General features: G+C 45.0%; 1 protein-coding gene across 1 annotated transcript in view; it reads right to left on the bottom strand.

Moving 5' to 3' along the window:
• Window positions 1-22350, bottom strand: part of SLC22A23 (solute carrier family 22 member 23) — a 480925-nt gene that overhangs the window by 161443 nt on the left and 297132 nt on the right. The window contains exon 4 of the mRNA XM_069217671.1: window positions 11308-11476. Coding sequence (XP_069073772.1) covers window positions 11308-11476 — 169 coding nt within the window. The remainder of the gene's footprint in view (window positions 1-11307; window positions 11477-22350) is intronic.

Raw genomic sequence — 22350 nt, 5'->3', positions numbered from 1 at the left:
TTGTCTAGTTGGGGAAATGGTGAGGTTTGTGGCCCATTGTGACAGCAACGCCAGCTCATAGATATAGAGTCGTCCAGGAGCCACAATGAGAAGAGTAGTTTCTACTTTCTCTCCAGCTTGCTGGATGTGGGCTGCTTTGCAGAAGTTAGCTGAATGTATGTTTTGAGTACAGTGTCAATGAAGGACTGTGAAGCTGCCTACGAGCTGAGCGAGTTGTCGGCCACTAAGGTGAGCAAAGCAGAATGGGAAAGGAACATGCTAAAGAGGCAAGCACTTTATTGATATAGTTGGGGAAAATGGCTGCAGCTCTAAACGAGACATCGCAACTGCTGTTTGGCAGGATCTGACAGGTTCTTTGGCCAGAAGCATGATGGACGGACAAGCCTTTGTGGTACCAAGGCGATGTAAGGTTTAATTACACCTGTTACTCTTTTTAGGGAACTTGAAAACCAACAGGTTCACTAATAACGGGGGAAGGTTATCAGGCTCCCGATGAGGTTAAAGGAATAACACAGGAAAGATTGGGTGTGCATTAATACAGCCAGATGGATTTTTACAGAAAGCCAAGGATGACAGTGCTGAAAAGGAACTGGAAAAAAATACCAAAATAGAGGCTTCATAAAAGCAAAGCCAGCTAGAGTGAGTTAGTAGCTTATGTACAGTAGAAGTGCAGGCACTTTGCTGCTACCGAACATCTGCTGATTAAACACTGAACCCTCTAGAAACGTCCACAACAATGACTATTACTGGGGCTCCTTATGGGAAAGAAGGTCCAAAGAAATACAAGCATTGGCAAAGCCAATAGGTCTCACCTTTGGAACCTTAATGGCGTTGCTAATGGTTTTAGCCATGCTGACAGCATCCGCAATGCTGTGTTGCATGGCTAAATAATAAAATATAAACAAATTATGAAGATGATGGAGGGATGTACACATGGGGAGCCCTACCTTGTGCGAGTTATCACCTGCCCTAGGTAGAGGGGCATTAGGAGGCTGCTGTAGCAAACATGGTGACTTTTAGCACCACAATAGATATTTATAACCAAACCAGGGTGTCATGAACCTGCCACCCTACTTCTCACGTTAGTAGCTTGAGCGAGGAGGTGTTGGGGGTGTCACTGGTATGCTCTGTGTCATATAAAGCATCTAAAGTGGCATCGGCAGTTCCTTTGACTTTAGTTGGAGAGGCAGGTCTATGGAAGAGAATAGTATGATGGAGCTATGGGATGAGGACAAGGGAGCACAAAAGGAAGGGAGAGGGAGGGGGTAGGGGGTGAATGGAAGCTGAGAAGGAAGGATGGGGTATGGGTGGGCAGAAGTAGGGTAAAGAGATAGAGAGAAGGGTGGATCAGCAGACAGATGGATGAACGGAAAGAGTTTCAAATAAAGGGAATTGATGGAGAGGACTCGGAGCGATGGATGGAGGCAAGTAAGATGGATAGCTGGGTAGGTGGATGGAGGGATGGATGGATGGATGGATAGATGCAGAGATGATTGGATGGATGGAGTTAGGGGTGGCTGGATGGAAGGAGAGAGGGATCAATGCATAAATGGGGAGAGTGGTGTATGCCTAAGAGGGAGGGATGGATAAAGAGAAGGATGGGAGATAGATGGGTGGGTATATGGAAGGAAGGGCGGATGGAGAGGAGGATATGAGACAGATGTGTATGTAGGTGGATGAAGAGGAGGAGGTATTGATGGCCAGAAGGAGAGACTTTAGATTAAAGTGATGGATCGGAAGAAGGATGGACGCAGAGATGAGTGGATGGATGGAACTTGAGGATGGCTGACTGGAAGGAGAGAAGGATGGAAGGAGGGACAGTTAGAGAGAAGGATGGGAGATAGATCAGAAGGTGGATGGAGAGATGGATGATCGATGGATGAATGGGAAGAGTTTAGATTGAAGGGGTGGGTGGAGGGATGGCAGATGCAGAAATGTGTGGATGGATGGAGCTATTGATGGGTGGAAGGAAGGGGAGAGAACAGATGTATAAATGGAGAGAGTGATGGATGCCTGATAGAAGAATGAACATGGAGAAGTAAGGAGAGCAGATTCGTGGATGGAGGTGTTAACGCAAATGTCTTAATTAAAAATTATTAATTAATATTTATGTGTTCTGAATAATGGATTTGATAGAAAATGATTAACGTATAAAAATAATGTGCACATTTGAAATTGTGACCTCTGAGAATGGACACCAGAATTCTAAAATTGTACTAAATGAGTGATTAGTTTACATGAAATATTGAAAACGTATTCGATTTATGAAGTAATATGTCATGTTGAGAGTTATAACCTATGTCTTGCAATAATTGTAGGCCTTAACTTAGTGAGTGTCTTGGCTTAGTCTTGCCAGGCCTCATGCAGAAGCTGAATTTAATGTCTAATGGAAAATGCTGACAAAATGAACTGACCGTGAACTGCTCATTGTTTTAATAAAATGCTTAACTATAACGTAACTAATAATGTGTAACCTGAATGAGATGTAATTTCCCAGGACTCGAACAATGAAGGCACTCACTGAAGAAAAAGATGCAACATTTTTTATACCCGACAAGCCGGATGATGAGGCCATCGTAAAGCGGACCAATCAACGACAGTTGAACTGTGAAATATTAGAATACCCAATAGTTGTACTATTCCAAATCTATGTAGAGTCATAACCTGTGATTAATTGACCAATTGGAAATTGGGGGATAGTCTGGGTAACTTCGATATAACAACGTGACAGAGAGAAGAGAGTTCAGATGGAGATAGATGCTAGGGGAGCGAGACTGAGAATATAGAGGTGATTCGAGATTCTGTCAATGTGAATGAATTATATTTTTGTGCCTTTCTTTCTAGGTACCAACTGCGCTGTCTAAATATTACTCATAGCTAGATGTTTTTCTAAACTCCTGTTTTCTAAATTGTTTTGCATGAAGTCCCACATGCTGATGCTAATCTGGGTTAGGTGAGGGTTTTCTTATATGACGATTGACAGGTTACAGAGACAAATGGTTGACGGACAGTTTTGCTGAACTCCTTGATTAGAAATTATCTATTGCCTTTGTTTCTTCTATTGACTTATGTTAATGCTTCAGAACACACTATAATGCAAGTTTTGATTAGATTATGTTTTTGGCGACTTCTAACAAATTGATGTTGGATTTTTTTATTGAATGGAATTGCGTTTGAATTAATCTCATGACTTAGTATTGTAACTAACAGTTAAATGAAACTACTAAAACATATACCGAGTTGTGGTTATTCATGACTGAAAGGTCATGGTGTGATGTTTATTGATTCAGTTTTAAGGATGACTAATAGTTTATTGAATTTTGTATATTGATTATTGGGGAACATTGGCCATACCCTAGCTAGGATACTCCATGCGAATCAAAAGGTTCATCGACCTATGCGCGTCCCCTTGTAAGTTTACTTATTAAGGACCAGGCCCGCTAACAGAGGGAAGGAAGGATGGAAGGAAGGATGGAGAGGTGGGTGGACGGAGAAAAGGAAGGATGGATTAAAATGGATGGACGGGTGGATGGAAGGAAGAAGGGGAAAAAACAGGCAAACCTGAATGGGTGGAAAAAGACAAAGAAAGCTGGAGAGAAAGCAAAATGGAAAGGTGGATGGAAAAAGACAATTGAGAAATTAAAGGAAGAAAAAAAAAAAAGAAAGAAGGCCCCACACCCTGGTCTGTTAACAAGTGTCGACCTGACCCTGTCCTTCAGTATTACTTCTAATGTGTTCTAAGTGGAGAGCATTTTATTTTATTTGTGATTCCCCTGCAAGAAAAACAAGCCCACAAGTACCAGAAGTACAAGTACTTTGGAAGGTTCCATTACTTGGAGAACTCCCCTGACCAGAAGGGAGGGGGGCCATAGTACCTACCCTCCCCACCATGCCCTGCTTGCCCAGTGGCAGGCTCTGCGCTGTGCCCTCCTACTCTAAATACCAGCTGTGCTGGGCTGCCCCGGGGGTCCAGGAAGGAAAGACTGCCCACTCCCAGCAGGGAGTCCATCAGCGTTGTGTGTCCATCCCATGCCCTGGCACAGTAACCACACGCTGGTGCTCAGCTCCACGTCCCACAGCCTCTGACTGGAAATGCCGCTCATGGAGGCTCCGCAGAAGGCACAACACCAAAAGTGAAAGCACTCAAGGCCGAGTGGGCTAAGAGGAGAAGCGGGGCGAGTAACCATGGCCCACATGCCAAAACCAACCCAGAAATGCCCAGTGTAATTTCACAAGTGCAGGTATTGTTTCCTTATTCTGGCTTCCCTAGATGACAAAGAAAGAGTGTGTGATTCTGTGCATGCCAATTTATCTGAAAGCATATATTTGTAGCACCTCGACCAGCAACGCTGCATGAAGGTTACATATGAAGCAGTGCACAACATGAGGACTTTTATGTAGCGGGGGGGAGTTCTCACAGTACCGCAGTTCTTAAACCTTTAATGTCAAGAAAGAGACTAAATAGCATTTTAACTTGACGTCTGCCATTGGCTAAATTACAAGTGTACTGGTCAGGTGAAATGGTGCGACTATCATCAGTGGTGTGTGGGGCTGGCAGCAGCGGAGGTCATTAAGCAGCTTTTATTGGAGGTCAGCTGCTCTGGCGGGCTCACTTGTGTTACAGCCACAAAACGCTAAACGGGAACAGAGCAACTAAAAACATGAGCGCATTGTGTGACAGCCAGAAACCAACACAAAAAATAGTGCGCTGAAAGTAAACTAAATGGCCAGAAGCGCAATGACAAATGTAACATGGCCAATGTCCATGGGAGGGAACAAGACACCAAAAGGAGGGACAAATGGCAACGAATGACCACTGAAAAGAAAGGAATTTCTAAAGGCACACAAAGGAACCAGTGACAAGTGGTGGACGTGCTTAAAGTCCAGAGAGTAAAGACATCATGTCTTGAAAAGACTGCGCATGCCCTGCCTAGGCGAAACTTCAAGGTTGCTAGTTCTGAGACTCATAACAAAAGAATCGAGGACAAAGTGCAGGAGAAATACAATGGCACATTTATTTAGAGAATGCTTTTTAGAAAAGCCTTGTGGTGTGTGCAATAGACACAAAAACAATTGATTATAAACTTTCTAAAAGTTTGGACAGGCGCTGGGACACTTAGAGTTATGTTAAAAAATACTGCACATAAATAGTGCCTTTGAAGCAGTAGGTTGCAATGAAACGTGGCTGCATGGGCTATTCTTTTTTTTTTTTTAATTGATTTTAAGCAGGAAAAAAAATATATAGCAAGCTGAAGTTCAGTAAAGCAGAGCAACAATACGAACTTTAACAGTTAGCGCATCAGTTGCTCACGGTGTAATTTCACTTATTGAGCGTTAATTACAGATGATTGCAGCATATACTCCCTTGATTCACCTCCTTTATGCAACCATGGCACGCTCCCACTGTTACCACTATGTGCTGTAGTGTGACAGGCACCATTAATGGCCACTCTTCGCCAGCGAGAGAGATTATTAGGCGTGCAACCAGCAATCAATTCAGAGGTCCCAGCAATGGGCAGCGTACCCGGCCACTGCATCGTTCCCAAGAGCTCCCTGTCCTCTCAGCATCTTCCAGCCACAGGGTTACTCCTCTTAAACAGCTTTTGGATCAGTGGCTAGTTAGCTGACCAGGCATGATGGCGTTTAGATGAGACAGCAGATATGCACGCCTAGGTCTGGAGTTCAGGGGCAAGGTATCAGCATATAGAGCCAGTTGATCATCACAGTAGACAAGGTCAGACAGCCATTCCTTAAATTTTGTCGCCTGCCCCCTTCCCCGTCTACATGCAATTCTTCATTTGGCTAGTAGCAGCACCAGTGCAATGAACTTCCTATAACAGGACTCAAGCTGCTGCATGTATCCAAATAGGGTAAGCAAGGAAGTGAGCATGAGCGCTGCATTCGCCATATCCGTCGGCGCCTTTTCTTTGTTATGCCAATATATCTCCATGCAACCACATCCCCACGTCAAGTGTAGCAAGTCAGCCCCTCCGGCATTGTATCTGGGACGGATTTTAGTAAGTTCTGTGCAAGTATTTATAGTGTACTACTACTGGAGGCAACTTCTCTAGTATGAGCACAACATGCTGTCCAATTGGCATCTGTCAATTACGCCTCAACCTCAGCTTGCCACTTGGTATATCGCTATAGAGGGCAGAGACCAGACGACGTGGTGTGTCTGCTTGTAGTAATGTATGCCAAGTGTTCAGCCTGCGTGGTTCTCCTGGGAAGTCAGGGGTGACGGCTTTAATGTTGTTTCTAATCCTGAGGTATAAGAATGTATCTAAGGGAGATGGGATGGCTCTCTGTCCGTGAAGACTTGCTTCTTTGTTTTAAAGATGCCCTTTGTATACAGGTCACCCCAATGGTCACAACCCGTCTCCTCAGAAACGCTCAATAGGTCACCTCACGGGTACCGGCAGCAGAGTATTAGAAGGTAATGGGACGAGTGGGGAGTAGAGTATCGGTGCCACTGCGTGTCTTGCTAAGCTATGCCATGCAGTGGTCGTGCATGCCACTGTTGAGGCCAACGAATCTGGGAAGGCTAGCATGGCGCCGAAATAGGCCGGAGGCACGGCCTCATATACCCCTCCTCCACCACCAAGTGTGGCATATATGGGGAAGGTTTAAACCAGTGGATAGCTTAGTGGGCATGTGCATAATTGTAATATAACTCAAAGTTGGGCGCCTCAAAGCCGCCTTGACTGGAGGGGAGGGGAGGGTAAGATCATCCCAGACAACTCTGGCCTGAGTGCTAGCCGCACCATTTGAGCACAGAGTGCATGAGAAAAGGTCCACTAGGGTCTGTATGGCATATTTAAAAAGAGGTAGAGGAGCTAGGGTAGCATGACCATTTTCTTAAGGCTTATCCAGACTGCCAAGGATATCCACCTGGTAATGCTATCAGTAATAATAGTGAGTGGCACTCCATAATTAGCTCCGAGTGTTTCCTTCTTGTCCAGGGTGATTCTCGCTCCCAAACACTTGAGTTCAGTAGAGCACCATTGCAGCAGGTAGTCCGGTTTAAAGGGTGGCGTACTGAGCATCAATGGGAAGATTTGAGACTTCCCCCAATTGATCTGTATACTGGATAATACACTTAACTGAACAAATTCTCGCAGGACTCCACTGAGGCTGACCTGCGGTTCCTTTAGTTATAGAGTGATATTATCTGCACAGAGTGACACTATGAGGTTCCTGGATAGATAGCGGAGCGCACAGCCTCAGTGATTTTTCCAGAGATTGGCCACCAGAGGCTCCACTGCCAGGGCAACAAGAAGTGGCAAGAGCGGGCACCCTGTTTGGTGCCCATAGATATGTATATTCGGTCCGACATCCTGCCATTCATACGTACCCTTTCTGTAGGATGGGTGTATAAAAAGTCTCTCCATTCCAAGAAGCCACCGGGTAGTCACATTCGATGCAGCACCGCCATCAAGTCCCATTCCAGGGAGTCAAAGGCCTTGGTAGCATCTAAGAAGACAGCTACCGCATCCAGCTCTGAGTCTATATCCTGCATGACTGCAAACAGTTCTCAAATTATGTGAGCTTGACCTCCTTAGATCGAATCCTGACTGGCTGGCTTGACCAGGAGCGGGAGGAGAAGGAAGAGGCGGTTGGAAATAGTTTGCTAGTATTTCGGTGTTGCAATTTATAAGAGAGAGCGGTCTATATGAATCACACGCGTCTGGGGGTTTGCCAGGCTTCAGCAGGACAAGGATCAGTGCTTCCTGCATAGTGAGGGGCATCACGCCCACCTCTTTAGATTCATTGTAGACTTTGTTTAGGACAGGTGTTAGTAGCTCTCCATAGGTTTTACAAAATTCTGCCAGTCGGCCATCAGGCCCCTGGGCCTTCCCCGTTGGCATCCTCCATAAAGTCTGCAGCTAGGAATTCATGCTGCACATCGCTAATCCAGCCCAGCACCACGTCGTCGAAGCACTGAGTGAAGTCAGGCTGCGCTTACCTGCGCGAACCATAAAGGTGTGCATAGAATTTTGTTAATGTTATAAGTATATTTGTTGTGTCTCTGTGAACAGTACACTCTGGTGTTTTGATTTCTAGGATGTCATTGGCTGTGGGGTTTATTACAGGTCATAGATCCCAGGGCGTGGCACGGTCTTTCTCCTTCCCCATAGGCAGGAGCACTAGCATATATACCTCCATAGAGGCGCTTCCTTTCTGCCACTTCTTTGTATTCCAAGAGAGTCTCCCGAATGACTGCCAACACCACAGGGTCAGCTGGGATTTCCCAGAAGGGCTCAATGCACTTAAGTTTGACTTTCAGAAACTGGAGGTCAAAGCAAAGGGAGCACCGCACCCCGTAGCTTTTTGCTATAACAGATCTCTCTCATAGTAACCTTAAGAGTATCCCATACTGTGCCAATTCTGGGGACAGAGTCAAAGTTTCTGCCCAGGAAGTCTACCATTTCCTGCTTCAATTCCTCCTGGCATGCTGCAGCAAGAAGAATTTCTGGGTTTAATCTACATGCATGCATAGTTCCTGCACTAGTGGGTACATCTATCACTAGTAGGAAGGGTGAATGATCAGAGTACGTTCTTGCAAGATGTTAAACTTCACGGATCCAAGGGCCACCACCCTTGAGACTAGCCAGTAATCTATGCTGGACCAACTGCTGTGCACAGTTGAATAGTATTTACTCTTTGGCTGTCAGGATTGACCTGCCTCCACGCATCCAGCAAGTGGTCAACGATATGCTTTGCAGTCACGCTGTGCTGGAGCTGAGCTGGCCTCAATCTGTCAGCTGCTGCACTTAGAGTCAAACTGAAATCCCCTCCTGAAAGTATGAGGCAGGGACCAACATCTATCAGCCCCCATAACCTGTCGTAGATGGCATAGTTGTCTGTATTTGGGCCGTATCAACTGGCTAATATCACTGAGAGAGATCACAGTCTACCCCAAACTATGGTGTAGCGTCCCTGCTCATTATTTATCAAACCCTGAATTCGGAACAGTACCCCCGCTATGGACAATAATGGCCGTCCCTCTGGCGTATGAGGAATATTTTGAAAACTGTCTACATGTGGCCCATCTAGCCACAAACGTCATTCCTGCCTTATGTGCAAAGTGTGATTCCTGTATTAGGGCGATGTGGATGTTGTGTCTGTCAAGATAGGCCAAGATGTACCTGCCCTTATGCTGATCTCCAAAACCTCATACGTTACACGTGAGACATCTCAGGGACTTGTGTGTGGTGATCTTATGTGATGCTGTGATGTGCTGTCCGCTTTGGGAAGGCATGGGTGTAATATGATACAGTGAAATGACTCGTATCCCCCTGCTATGACAGGTGGTTCCTGGTATGATCTTTGCAAATCATTGTAAAAAGAACAGTGGCCAATAACTTCCCCCAGATCCAACCCCCCTCCCACTCGGACGGCCCAAACCCATCATGCATCTACCTCCCATCCCACATTCATTAACTTTACTCATCATCAATCTGTAAAACATTTACAAGGCTCAATACAGTAGATTTAACCAGTGGGGTTGTCTCCAGGAGCCACGCGGTGTCCCCTCTTTGAAGTCAAGGGTATCCTGAGGGAGGTGAAATATCTAAAGCATTCAATGAGGGCCCTTGCGGGTATAGTCTCAATCTATCTGGAATAAAGAGCTGAGCTTGGTATCAGTGAAGAGGGCCATTAGATTAACTGTTGTCTCAGTGGCCCAGTGTATCAGTTCAGGACAAACTGAGGATCAACTGGCTAGTCCATGTCCGAGGTGGGTGAGATAGAGTCAGGACAGGACCCTCCAGCGCCTCTTTTTGGCAGGTCAACACTGTTTTTGCACAGAAACTCCTGGACCTGCTGGGGATTTGTGAATACCTGCTCTTTACCCTTATAGGTGATGCACAGTTGAGCGGGATAGAGCATTGCATAGGGGATCTGTGCTTGGTGAAGTTTGTTTTACAGCAAGGTATTTTTTCCTGGCCTCCAGTACCGTGATGGTGAAGTCTGGATAAACTGACACCACGTTTCTTTCAAAATTCAGTGGCTACTGTTCCCTTGCCAGCCTGAATATAGTGTCTCTGTCTTTGTAGTTTAGGAGCCGGGCAATAGTTGGGGAGCAAGGGTGTCCGGCGGGAGAGGGGGCGCAGCATTAGAGATCTTTGGGCTCTTTCAACAATGAAGACTTTGAACAAGTAGGTCGAGACAGGAATTCCACACAGGGGAACAAGCCGACAGCCACACGTCTTGTGGGCACCTAGTGGGCAACTGGGCTGGCACTTCAGGCCCTGGCTGCCCCCACCGACCTCGCTCCTTCTGGTCGCATCAGGGGTCCAGAATCCCCACCGATCGAGGCCCAGTCTTGGTCACCACGAGGGTCAAGAAGCTCTGATGTGAAGCGCGTCGCCCAGTGCTGATGTGCCCGCTGGGCCCCAGCCGCTATACCTCAGTCAGGGCGTCCATCCGGACTTCCCAGGTGCTGGATGTCATGTTGTTGTCTCAGCCCTGGGGCAGCCAAGCGCGCATAGCAAGCTCTGCCCGGCCCCCCAGCACAGCCTCCTCACCTTTGCCCTCGTCTCTCCTCGCCTCTGCAGCTCTGGATCCCCAGGGTCGCCAGCCCCCGTGTCCCTGATGAGAGCACAGTCAGTGCTGGCCCACCATTTAAGCCTCCCGCTGGCCGGCCTCCGCTCGCGGTGACTCCTCATCATGTGGTGCGGTCCCTGCCATGTTAGAACACCAGGGCATTCCCAGCTGCGTAATTTTCAGGCCCAGCGGCGGTCAGTCGACCACCAACTCCTCATTTCTGGCAGCAAGTACTAAGCAGATCTTGGTAATCCGTAATTGGCTTGGTTAGTTCACTGGATGCGGCCATTATATTGGATTGTGTCCCCAGCCCGCAGAAGCCTCACTGGAGTGCGGCCATCTTGGAAGCTGGCTCTCTGGTGCCCCCGCATTGACTATTCTTTGAGATTTACTTACAATACTACTGATAATCAAGTAATAGCCAGGTGCATGGCCGGGTACAGTACCCTGGCAGTCATAATCAGAAGACTGACCAATACATTTTTAATTAGTGCATCTTTAAAGATTCTTTGAAATGCAGACCTTTATAGCACAATTTCACATTGATTGTTAAGATAATTTCTAGGTTCACAGAACGGTGTACACAAGAGTTCCGCCTGCATTCTTAATGTTGGAGTCTAAATGGGAAGCAATAGGGCTCCACATCTAGTCTGAAGAACATAGAAACATCATTCAAAATCTTGTAGCCGTTTCTCAGAGATTCAACATTGAATTTACAGAAAGATCTATTTTAAAGCCACTAAAAATTCAAGCACTTACTACCAGTAGGACAACATGAGGATGAAGGGGCAGATAATGACGGCTTGAAGTATTTGCCAGTCCCTGCAGAGGGCTGCCAAGCCCGGTAGAAGGAACTGCCCCGCCATGACGATAAAGCTGGCACCCATGGTGATCATGAACCTGTTCCTGGGCGGGCAGAGCTCGATCCCTGAAACCAATCAGAAAATGTAATTATTAATCAGTGCAAGGAACATGGCCAATCAGCTTGCAGTGAGCATAATGCCAACCAAGCAGTTCAATTCACTTCAATATTAAGTTCTAGAACAGTAGCATGGGTGTCGTCTTTGATTACATTCATGCTGCAGTCCCTTAATGAAATGGGAATTTCTCTGGCCAAGCAACATACTTGATTCTTTTGATGTAGTCTAAATTATATACAATGTATATTTACTAAGGCATTTATCTATATCAGGTACATGGACAAGCGCTTCGATAGTTCAGCCAAAAAGTATATAAGCGTACATTTAAGTGAATAATATAAACATGGCTGCCATAAAATACACAAATGAGTATAGTACATAAAATACAGCATAATACAAGATACTCCAATATTCAGAAATTTGAGCTCCCAGAAGGCATTATCTGATTGGCACCACCTATGGGGAATACGTGGGAAGGAGTTCTGATTTGACTATTATTTTATCTGTGTGTCTATATTTAGAGCAGATCCTATCATGACCTTGCTGAGGGAAGACCTTTCCCTAACTCTGGTATTGGGAGCCCCCATCTTTCTACGTTTTCGAGTTAGACTCTTGAACGTTTCTGCCATTTATTTTGAACCTTAACTTGGTTCATTTCAGGCGGACACCTTTTACTTACGCTCTCCCCTTTTGATACTTTCAGATGTTTTTTCAGACTAGGTAAGTTCCTTTATGGAACTCTGTTTTGCGTTGTGTGTGGTATTTTGATTTGCATTGTCCGTTTCCTGACATATGAAGGAGGACTGACTTTTATGCTTACTTGATTGACAGATTTCTCTAAATTAATAAGATCTGTAACTGACTATTTTGCTAATAAACCTTTATGGTTGGAAACCATCTTCTCTATTGTTTTTGGTGCGGCCAAATTGGTTTCTCTGTAAACTGTAATTAATGTTCAGATGTTAGCTCCCAGAATACACCTTCAGCTAATAAAGAATGGTCCTTAGGACCAGTGGTGCAATATTTTGTGTTACCAGGCACTTCCCTTCCCAACCTCTGTGTTATTTTTTCAAAATAAATTTCAATGACATTAGGCCTGAGGCTAGAGGCAGTGGTCTATCTCATTGCTATCTTGGTCAACACACAAAGGAGGTGTTAACGGAAGTTATTGTTTTGTAGACGCATCACTAACTATTCTGCATTAAATAATTCTTAAACAACGTCAACCTACCTTGAAAGTGGTCACTTAGTTAAAAAAAAAGAAAATGTAGTATCAACAGTCCTCCGACTGCCTCTTTTGGCTCAAGCTCTCTCAGGGTCACAAACCTCATTGTGGAATCCCCATCAGTGACTATTCTCAGCTAATTGCACTTTAAGAAGCAAAAGAATACCCAGGGCTCAAACTTCTATTGTTTTGAGAAACATTCATGAAAAGCCTTGGCACATGATTTGTGTAGTCCTGGAACCAATGGAGAATTGCCTCTGAACTCCTTGCTGCGTGGCTGTCATCAGTGTGTTTTATTTTATTGACTTGTCCTACAAGTGAAAAGGGAAATAAAACAACCGAGTTCTGAGCATCCTTTTATGATGCTGCATTATGCTTGGTAGAGAAATAAGCGTGACATGTCTACATTATCACATGGCAGGAATGTTCACATGGGCAGCATCTGTTAGTGCAAAATGCCACTGACTGTGCACCTCCTTTTTGTGGCGCAGTCAGTGTATCCCCTGCATGCCTCTTCGACTGGGTCTGTAATAGTGAGAACAAAAGCAACAAATTTCCTTTTTGCATGGGGCAAAACCTCCATTCAAGCGAGGAATCCTCTAGCTAATGTGCCAACTCACATTTGGCGCTGGCACAGTCTGCACTACAGAAGAGGTAGCACTAGACTATGAACCCATAGTGGACATGGGGGCAAACAAGTGGGTGCAAACAACTGTTGCACCTCCGGGCAACTTTCTGTAATACAGCCCCTAAATTTACCTCCAATTATGCTCATCAAAACCATGAGAAAGCAACCTGTGCTCCAATCTATCAGAAATTCTGAGACCAACTCCCTTAATTCATATTAAAAAAAAAATTGGGACTCGTGAAACTCTGAAAGTTTCAGCAGACCTGCCTGAGTGCCAATTCTGGCAAAAATGATAGAATAAGTAGTCAAAGGCCAAGTAATGACACATCTTGGAGAAATTACCTTTTTGGGGAACCATCAGTCAAGACTTTCATCAGCTTAGACATCTGTGTTTCAGTTCACTGATTAGCCATAAATATATGTATAGCTACTTATACCTTTATGCACCTCTCTTCGCGTGCCACGCTGAAAATCAAAATCAGAGGACACTGTAATCCTTCATCAGTCCTGGTGATGATCTATGACGCATCTCCGTCTATTATTTCACACGGATACTGGAGGAACACATTCTAATTGCATTGAAGTTCTACGACACGGTATTTTCTTCCAGAGCTCACATGGAATGCCTCCTCCCCCTTTCTTGAGGTTTCTGTTGGTCTTTTCAGAACCGTTTTTTTAGCAGAAAGGTGCCTGTTTTCAAACAGTGGATCTCCAATTACAGGCCAGTTGTTTCCAGGATTGTACAGTTTGTTTTGGTGACCACTCCATAATCTGAAGGGCATCAAAGGAGGTGTCATGAGGGATGAGTGACTACGAAAAACACAGAGACTCATGGTACAGGGCCCTTTCCAGAGCTGGAATTGTACCAACGTACACAGTGCATCGCGCGCAAAAACGAGAGCAGATCGCATCCATATTTAAATCCTCCAGTGCAGGCTTCTAACTTCTCCCTGCTGCATGCCAGTAACAATAAGCCAACAACTTCTTGCTGTAACTGCAGTAGAGGGCCCACCCCCTTGTTAACAAAAAAGATCATGCACAAGTATTGGTGCCCATTCAACTATTAAGATCGCCACAAATACAACCGTAAAGGGCCCAGGGCTCATACACCTGCAAATGGACATGTGATTCCTGCACTAAAGCTACCGTGTAGGCCGGTGTGAATAATGAACATATGCGATCTTTTTCAAAGCACTGGACACATCATATAAATTTCACTCATTTGAGGGATGGAGTTTTTGTGTAGTTCATATTGCTTTGTAGTTTCTACTTGGCAGAATCATGCTTTTGTGTTTCAATGCTCGACTTACCATAACAGATTTTATCGTCTGGCTTGAAGGCACAGCTGTCGCCGGACAATAATATGATCATGGCTAGAGAGGGGCTTTGGCACCACCCACATGTTGGGAGGCAGGAGTATATGTTTTGATTGGGCAGACAGTGTGTGCATCCACAAAAGAGTGCGTGTCCTCCAAAACAGCTCTGATCTTTTTATTTATTTATCCAGCAACCTGAGGTTTAACTTTCAGGGACACACACTAGACGTCATAATGCTATTAAAGTGTCTTAGGTATCTAGATAATCTATGTTGTTTTCTCTGGGAGCAGCACAGAGGGCAGTCTTTAACCTGTAGGGATTGTTTTGGTCTGGTTTGAAAGTGCAATTGTCACTTGACCTTGAAACCTACACCAATATTATTCAACAGTCCTTTTGCATCCACACAAATACATATCCATTTCCTTGCTATCTACGTGTAATGCTGCACATTCCCATACAACATTATTTTGAATATTGGCAGTGCCAATGCTTGTTCTGGCCATGATGTGCGTTTTGCTTCCTTTGTTTTAGACTTGAGAAAGTTGCATGAATATGGCGAAATGCATGTGACTGACACAATGTTTAGAAAATATGTACGGTTTATTACGGAACAAGAGTACAAATAGTTGATAAGCTTGATAGTAAAATTATCTAATGGGCATAGATTGTCAACCATACTGAAATTCTATGAACTGAATTGTTTTATGAGGCAGAAAGATATTGTGTTTTTTTAAAGGGATATAACATTTAGTCAGCCGCCAAACACCTACAAGTCACCTCTTGATTCCCCCACCACCACATTCCCACGTGCACATATCCGATTCCAAACTGAGATTTCTAGCTACGGACTAATTATAGTCTCTCAGTGTTGGACTCTGCTGCACACCCAATTACAGACCCACATCATCACCACTAGACTCTGCTGCACAAAATTTCAATCCTCCACAATGTACCACACTATTACTGCTTGGTGATATGCTATATGGAGACCCAAAAGTGCGGACACGGTACCCCTCCCACCCTTTGACTGCTGAACTCTACTCTGGACTGACCATCATTGGGATTCTCAAGGTCCCACACTGCTTAAATCTCCTGTTCAACCTGTTGACGGTCACTGCACTGTCTCACAGTTTATCTGCTGGACTCTGCTGCACACCTCATCAGTTGCTTCTTTGTTCTTAGTCCTTAGCTGTCAGCTGCAGTCAGCTATTGGGCCTCACAAGGTCCTACATTGTCAGTACTGGGCTCCTATATACACCTCATCACAACAGTTATCTGGAGGGTGAGCGCTCCATTACTAAATAATGCCTTGTTTGGGTGCGGATTGCTCTTACCTGACCGACAAAAAAGCTCAAGAACTGATCTACCCAGGGTATATGATCTTGCGGTCTCGAGATGGCGGTGTCTTGCACAGGGTAGTCATGCTGGGGAGCGGAACTACAGCACTGAGCCAACTGACGTCACTTAGAGATACTGAGTTTGCAATTGTGGAGAGTCCATTTGGAGGGTGACAGAGAACCTGCAACTGAGGAACGATGGGTGAACTTTTAACGTGTCCCACGGCTTGACAATTGAACAGCTCTGGAAGTCAGCCTTTATTGACCTCTATGACTCCAGCAGAGGCAGACAGCAGAGAAGAGGGAGACATAAATGGACAGAAGGGAGGCTTCTGCCAGCAGGAGAAGAGTGATTCTTGCCCCAGAGGCCAGACCTGAGGCTGCGGTAAGCACGGTAAGGGGGCCACCTGAGAAGCCAGCAGAAATGTCAGGTGACCCGGAGTATGCACCTGAGACAGACTTCTTGAGGAGAGTGAGGGAGGTATGGAGGGATGAGGCCTTTGTGGCATGCACGCACCCTTCAATAGATGAGTATGGCCAGTGTGTGTGCCACAGTGACACCAGAGGCCTCGCGAAGAGGAGATAGGGAGATACATGGTTGTTCTTGGCAACTGTACAGAACCTCCAGCTCCCAAAGAGCTGAGGACCACAAAAGCATAAAAGATTCATTAGCATAAAACAACCTGAAAAATATACCGCTAAACTTGAGCGAGCGTAAAAGGAAGTTTAAATAATTGGGTGAGCATGGACTTACTCCTCAAATTGGGCAACAGCGTACATCTAAGGTGAGAGAAAAGTGACAAGGACCTGGAATTGTGCTGCCCTCCCCAAGATTTGCCTGCCTGTTAGACTAGGTCTTGTTTTAAATCACTGTTGAGTGTCTGAAGATTATAGGTCTGGCCCATTTTTTTGACTGGTCAAAGATATAGATTACCAAAAGAAATCAGAATGACTGAGGCGCATGATCAGGAAGTGCGGGGTTGTGATGGTCTGATGCCTTGTAGATATATGGACAAAGCACAGACCTGGGCAACCTTGGCAGAGCAGATATACTAATCTGGAGAAAGAAACTGCATCATGGGTAAAGATTATCAGCATAGGGCCACACCAAGTAATAAAATGCTACAGTGCATGGCAGGTTTGACTCCATAAAGCCAGCAAATGAGGCGTCTGACTGGTGTAAATAAACTCCAAATCTATCACCACTGCACTTGCGCAATGGTATACATGACTTAACCTGGAGTCTAAAAAGATAAAATCTCACTGGAGATGAAACTGCCATGTGTCAATTTAAGAAAAGAGGCTGAGTACACAAAAGCAACTCAAACAACCGAAGAAACACTAACAGCAAACACAGCAGAAATTCACAGCACTATTATGAAACCCAAGGACACTGTACAGCACAGCCAAAGAAGCAGGAGGAAGGGCATGTTGAAATAGCCATTTCCTGTTAGTTAGTGGGCTCGGATATTCACTACTGAAAGAGCTCCTTTCCTCTGGGAGACTCATTCCATACATTGTGTAGAGCAATGAGGAACAAAATGCTAATTTGATCTCTTGTTTTGTGGTGACTTTGTACCACTTTTACAAGCAATCACTGTTAGAGCATTTGGAGGCCTATTTGAACATGTCAGGGGAGGGAGGCAATGTGGCGTGGGGTGGCTGGTGGGGGATTTAAGAGGCATAAGGTGAAATCAAAACTATACAGCATTGGTATCGGGCACCCTGGCGTTTGGTAGGGCCAGAAGCAAAATGTTGTACCCCGCATTTGTGCTTTTACAAATTATTCGCTGAAAAGATCCCCACATATATTATGTAATATGTGCTTATACAGCGTGCGTTCGCTCTGGGGTTTACAGACGTTCACTGCTACCCAGCTCAACGGTGCACCTTTTATCGACGTTGAAAGAAAGCCCAAAAATTAATCTGTGAATTTAGGATTCAACACAAATCCAAGCAGCAGATGCAATAGTGCCCCGAGCCATCAGATTTGTTTAATATTCCACCTTGTATCAAAATGTAGCTCTGTGCATAACCAAGAGACAGGTTTCAAGAACCCCTTGGCAAAAGGTGCAAAATTCCACAGAAGAGAAAACGTAAAAAATTATGCGCTATTTTTAGTTGGAATAAAATCACACATTTACTGAACTAATAGATACTGTGTTGGCAATCAAAAGTCATTACAGATTACACACCCTTATTTTATAAAGAATTCAGTCACAAAAAAGGATAGGAAAATAAATAAATAGCTGACATTCTACAGACTATCAAAACCAAAAACACTCAGTAAGCGGAAAGCCTGACCCTTTGTGGTAGATAAAATCGCGTTTTTGTTAGTTTGACCCTCAGCCACTCTGCTGGTGTCATGCTTCATCATCGGGCCCCCTCCAAACAGAGGTGCCAGGAAACCAGCGCTACGAAGTCATCCTAATGAAAATGCAGCACTTAACATGTATCTGTCCCACAATATGGCACTTGCTGTGTTTGAGGCAACTTAGTACATTATCGGTTTCATATTATGCTAACATCCTCCTGGTCTCTAAAAACAGATTGGGCTCGGCCATATTCTAGGGAGCACTTTTGATAATCTCTTACTGGGGGTCTTTAGAGGAAAAATACTTTGAAACACCTAGGTATCCTTTTATTGGTGGTGTTCTGGTTTGACTAAATGAAATATAAATGGGGGAGGAGGGTGTTAGGAAGAAATAAGTTTAACATGTTGAGGACCTTAGAGTTAGACACCTAAAGACTTGTTATCCCTGGGGATTTTCGCATAATATGAAACCGATGAGGTACTAACTTGTCTCAAACACAGCAAGTGCTATATTGTGCGACAGATACATGTTAAGTGCTGCATTTTCATTAGGAAGACTTCGTAGCGCTGGTTTCCTGGCACCTCTATTTGCGGTACTATTACTCTAGCTTTATCATGGCACTGGAAAAGTGAAACACAGGGAGTCACGGACAGAGTGACAGAGACACATGAGGACAGGTGAGCAAGGAAACAGCACCATGATAATCGGACACCAGTTTGCAAGACAGGACAGCCCTGCAACACTAGAGGTGGGCGAGCCGCTCGAGGCAAGAGTCAGCTGCCTGGCACTGCGCCCACGAGGCCAAGGTTTGTCACGTGGCTTCCATACCCACGCTGTAACCTCTTGCACCAATAATGAACAAGAAAGCATTAACATTTGCTGTACAACAGGAGAAAGAAATATTCATCGGGTGGCTGAACTGCAAAACGTAAAACCAAAAAATCTGAGATGAATCCTGGCTTCCCCGTTTCACCAAGCTGTGTGATCCTAGCCAAATATGTCTCTCTTGCGTTCGATTTTATAGATCATAATGTGGCTCCATGTACAATAATAATTCAAGGCCAAATATAGGCTGTATATTGCAAACGACTGAAGGAAGGGGGATGACATTTTCTGAATTATTATTTAAAAATTATAATATAATAGCTGCCTTTCAATGCACGGGTATAATCTAACGAATGTAACAGAAACGCATGATCAGCTTTTTCATTATGAGAAGACTATAATATTTTTGAACGAATTACATGCCAAACATCAGCCGAAGCCTGTCCTTTGGGGCTGAGGGACCATGCCACCCCACCTTTTGCCCCTCAAGAAGAGTGACTGTCAGGCTGAGCAAAGGTCTGCCTGACAGACGGTCTTCATTTTCAGGTCAGGCAGCCAGGGGCTAGACATTAGCTATTTGCACAGGCTCCCAGCTGCCTGAGCTGAACTTTGCTGGGCTGAAGAAGTCAACAGCCCTGTGGGCCTGACCTCGTCAGCCTAGCAAAGGTGTCTCGAGGTACTCCCCCTCATGACCAGGGGGAACGTCACAGATTGCTTTGGACCCAGGCACTTCAGTTTTAAGCCCTGAAGCGCCCAGGGCCGAGTGTCAATCAGTGACACCTCATCACAGAATGGGGTGGTGTCAGCAGTCTCACTGACCCCCTCCCACTCTGTGACGAGTGGGCGATGGCTGCCTTCCCCCATTGGCTGACCGTAGGTTAGCCAGTGAGGGAAGGCAGCAGTCCCAACCCTCCTGGGACCTCCGAGGCACATGTGAAGGTAAATGTGCGTGTGTGTTTTTTTTTTAATGATGTTTGGTGCGTGTGCCTCCTAGCAATTTGTTAGATCGACCACCTCAAGGCAACAAACCATGCAGGCAGCCCAGGGTATACCAAATATGGGGGCAAATAAGAAGCAAACTAGTTACACAAGACGGTGTTCACAACTGTGACTAATGACACTTGTGCTGGAGAAAAATACTCCTAGCTCCTAATCACTGACCAACGAGGTGCCTTTCAGCTGAAACTGTTAATTATCTGTCCTGATAGCACTTCCCTTCACCCTCTGCTCCAGTCTCAAACAAGAAAGACATGCACACAGTCAACCAGAGCTCAAAAGCTAAACAAGCCATAAGGTTTATTAATGTCTGGCAAGTTGTGGTATGTGCGCATGAAGTACAATGCAAAATGGAGGGGAAAAAGAGAATTCTGTCCAAGACATCACTCTTTGGACAAAATCAGGGCCCTTGCTTACAACATGAATTCATTCCACCTTTATGGGCATATGCACCCAGCTGTGTGATATCAAATCGGAAACCCCAACCGGACACGCTTTGTGACCTCCACAGAGAAAGCATGAGATGCGTCAGGACTTAGGAGAATGAATGAACTTCGGAGTTTTCAATGCATGCAGCTTGTCTAAAGGAAGACCGAGCCAACCTACTCTTCTGCTTGAACTGTTGAGCCTGCAGTAGACAAGACATACAAACTCCCAACTCTTTGGCGGGAAGACACCTTTTCATCTCATGTGTTCCTTCCCTTTTTTCACAACTCTGGATAAAGCCTCATCAAAGAGACATTCATTTGTGCTAATTTAACCACCTTAGATCACAACAAAGCACCATCACATGGAAATGTGTACAGGAAAGTGGAGGCGGGGTCTCAAAACTGATTTCCTGTGCTATTTGCCCACAGGAAACTTTGCTCCCCAGTAGAGGAAGGAAAAAAAATAAAAAATAAAGACAGCTGAACAGAATTACGCCAGGTTTGGCAGAAAGTTAGAACTTTACTCAGAGAGGGTGCTTATAGTAATCTGATGTAATCAGTTCAGCCGTTTTCAAGAAAATAGCATTTAAATAAGTGTTTGGGGTTCCATGAAAAGGTAAAGATAGGTACATCTGAATGGCTGGTCCTTAAGTACCAAAAGGAAACAAAAAAAAACCCTGAAAAATTGGACCATCTGAGTGGTCGAGTGTACGTTTTCTCCCATTTGTCGTTTCAGATCTGAGGGACCGGTACAGAGCGATCTGACTGGCTGACCGCAACTCAGAAGAAAAAATGTTGCGGCCATTAACAGAGGACTCCGGGACTTGGTCCCCAAGTCATTAAATAGACAAATAGTTTTTAGAAAGGGTGTCAGGGACAAAGAGGGACCCTTACTCAGAGGTCAAAATTATTTAAAAAAAAATTAATAATAAGGTCATGCGTTCCACGTTACTCTGGCCGAATTCAGCAGTACTTCCACGGGAGCCACCGTTCACGCATCTTCCCCAAGGTACCGCAGTACGGTGCAAGCTTCCCCAAGGAAGTTAACATGGTACCACAGCACCATGAGGAGGACGCTTGTGTGGCAGATACAGCAGTGTAAATCAAAGAAAAAAGCAAAAGATAAGGCAGGTTTGGCGCCTGTTAGGGGTTTGGATGGCTGCGGTGAGGTAGGCCACATGGCCAAGCCCTGCGGGGAGTCCGCCACTACACCTGCGCAAAGGCAGTGCTTACACCTTTACCCTAACAAATCAAAGCACTATTCTTGGTCTGTCCCACGGGTAACACGTTACCTGGACACAAGAGATGGTGTGGAGGGAGGGACAAATAATGAGGCCAATGTAAAGAAAGATCGGATTCAAGGTAAAAAAAACATGCTGTGAATAGTGAGGATATTTTTGATCATGTAACAGATTCAATAACCATATATATTTAACTAAACGTGGAATCTTGCTGAGAGAGAGCACAAAAATGTTTGGGATCTGAACCATCGACTTCCTTATCAGTGTCCTCTGGCAAGAAATATGCAAATGAAATGAAGTCTACCCTAATGCGGTCTTCACTGGAGATGCTGAGTTGGCGCAATGGGTATTTCATATTCCTGCTTCATAGAAAGTCAAGCTCCTACAGTCACTTAAATTCAGAAGAATTCAGCGCTTGGACATAAGGGCCATGAGTAAACCCTGAATGCGGACGACCTTTTGGGTGTAATAAGGTACCTTCCATTTGCACTGCTGGCAACGTCAGAAGCCACTTAGCTGGCACAATCGTTCCACATGGTACTAAGTGCACTGTATTAACTCGAAGCATAA

The sequence above is a fragment of the Pleurodeles waltl genome, chromosome 2_1 (assembly GCF_031143425.1).
Source record: "Pleurodeles waltl isolate 20211129_DDA chromosome 2_1, aPleWal1.hap1.20221129, whole genome shotgun sequence".
NCBI classification, from domain to species: Eukaryota; Metazoa; Chordata; class Amphibia; order Caudata; family Salamandridae; genus Pleurodeles; species Pleurodeles waltl.
The sequence above is the reverse complement of the archived record's forward strand: the minus strand, read 5'-3'. Positions and strand labels throughout refer to the sequence as shown.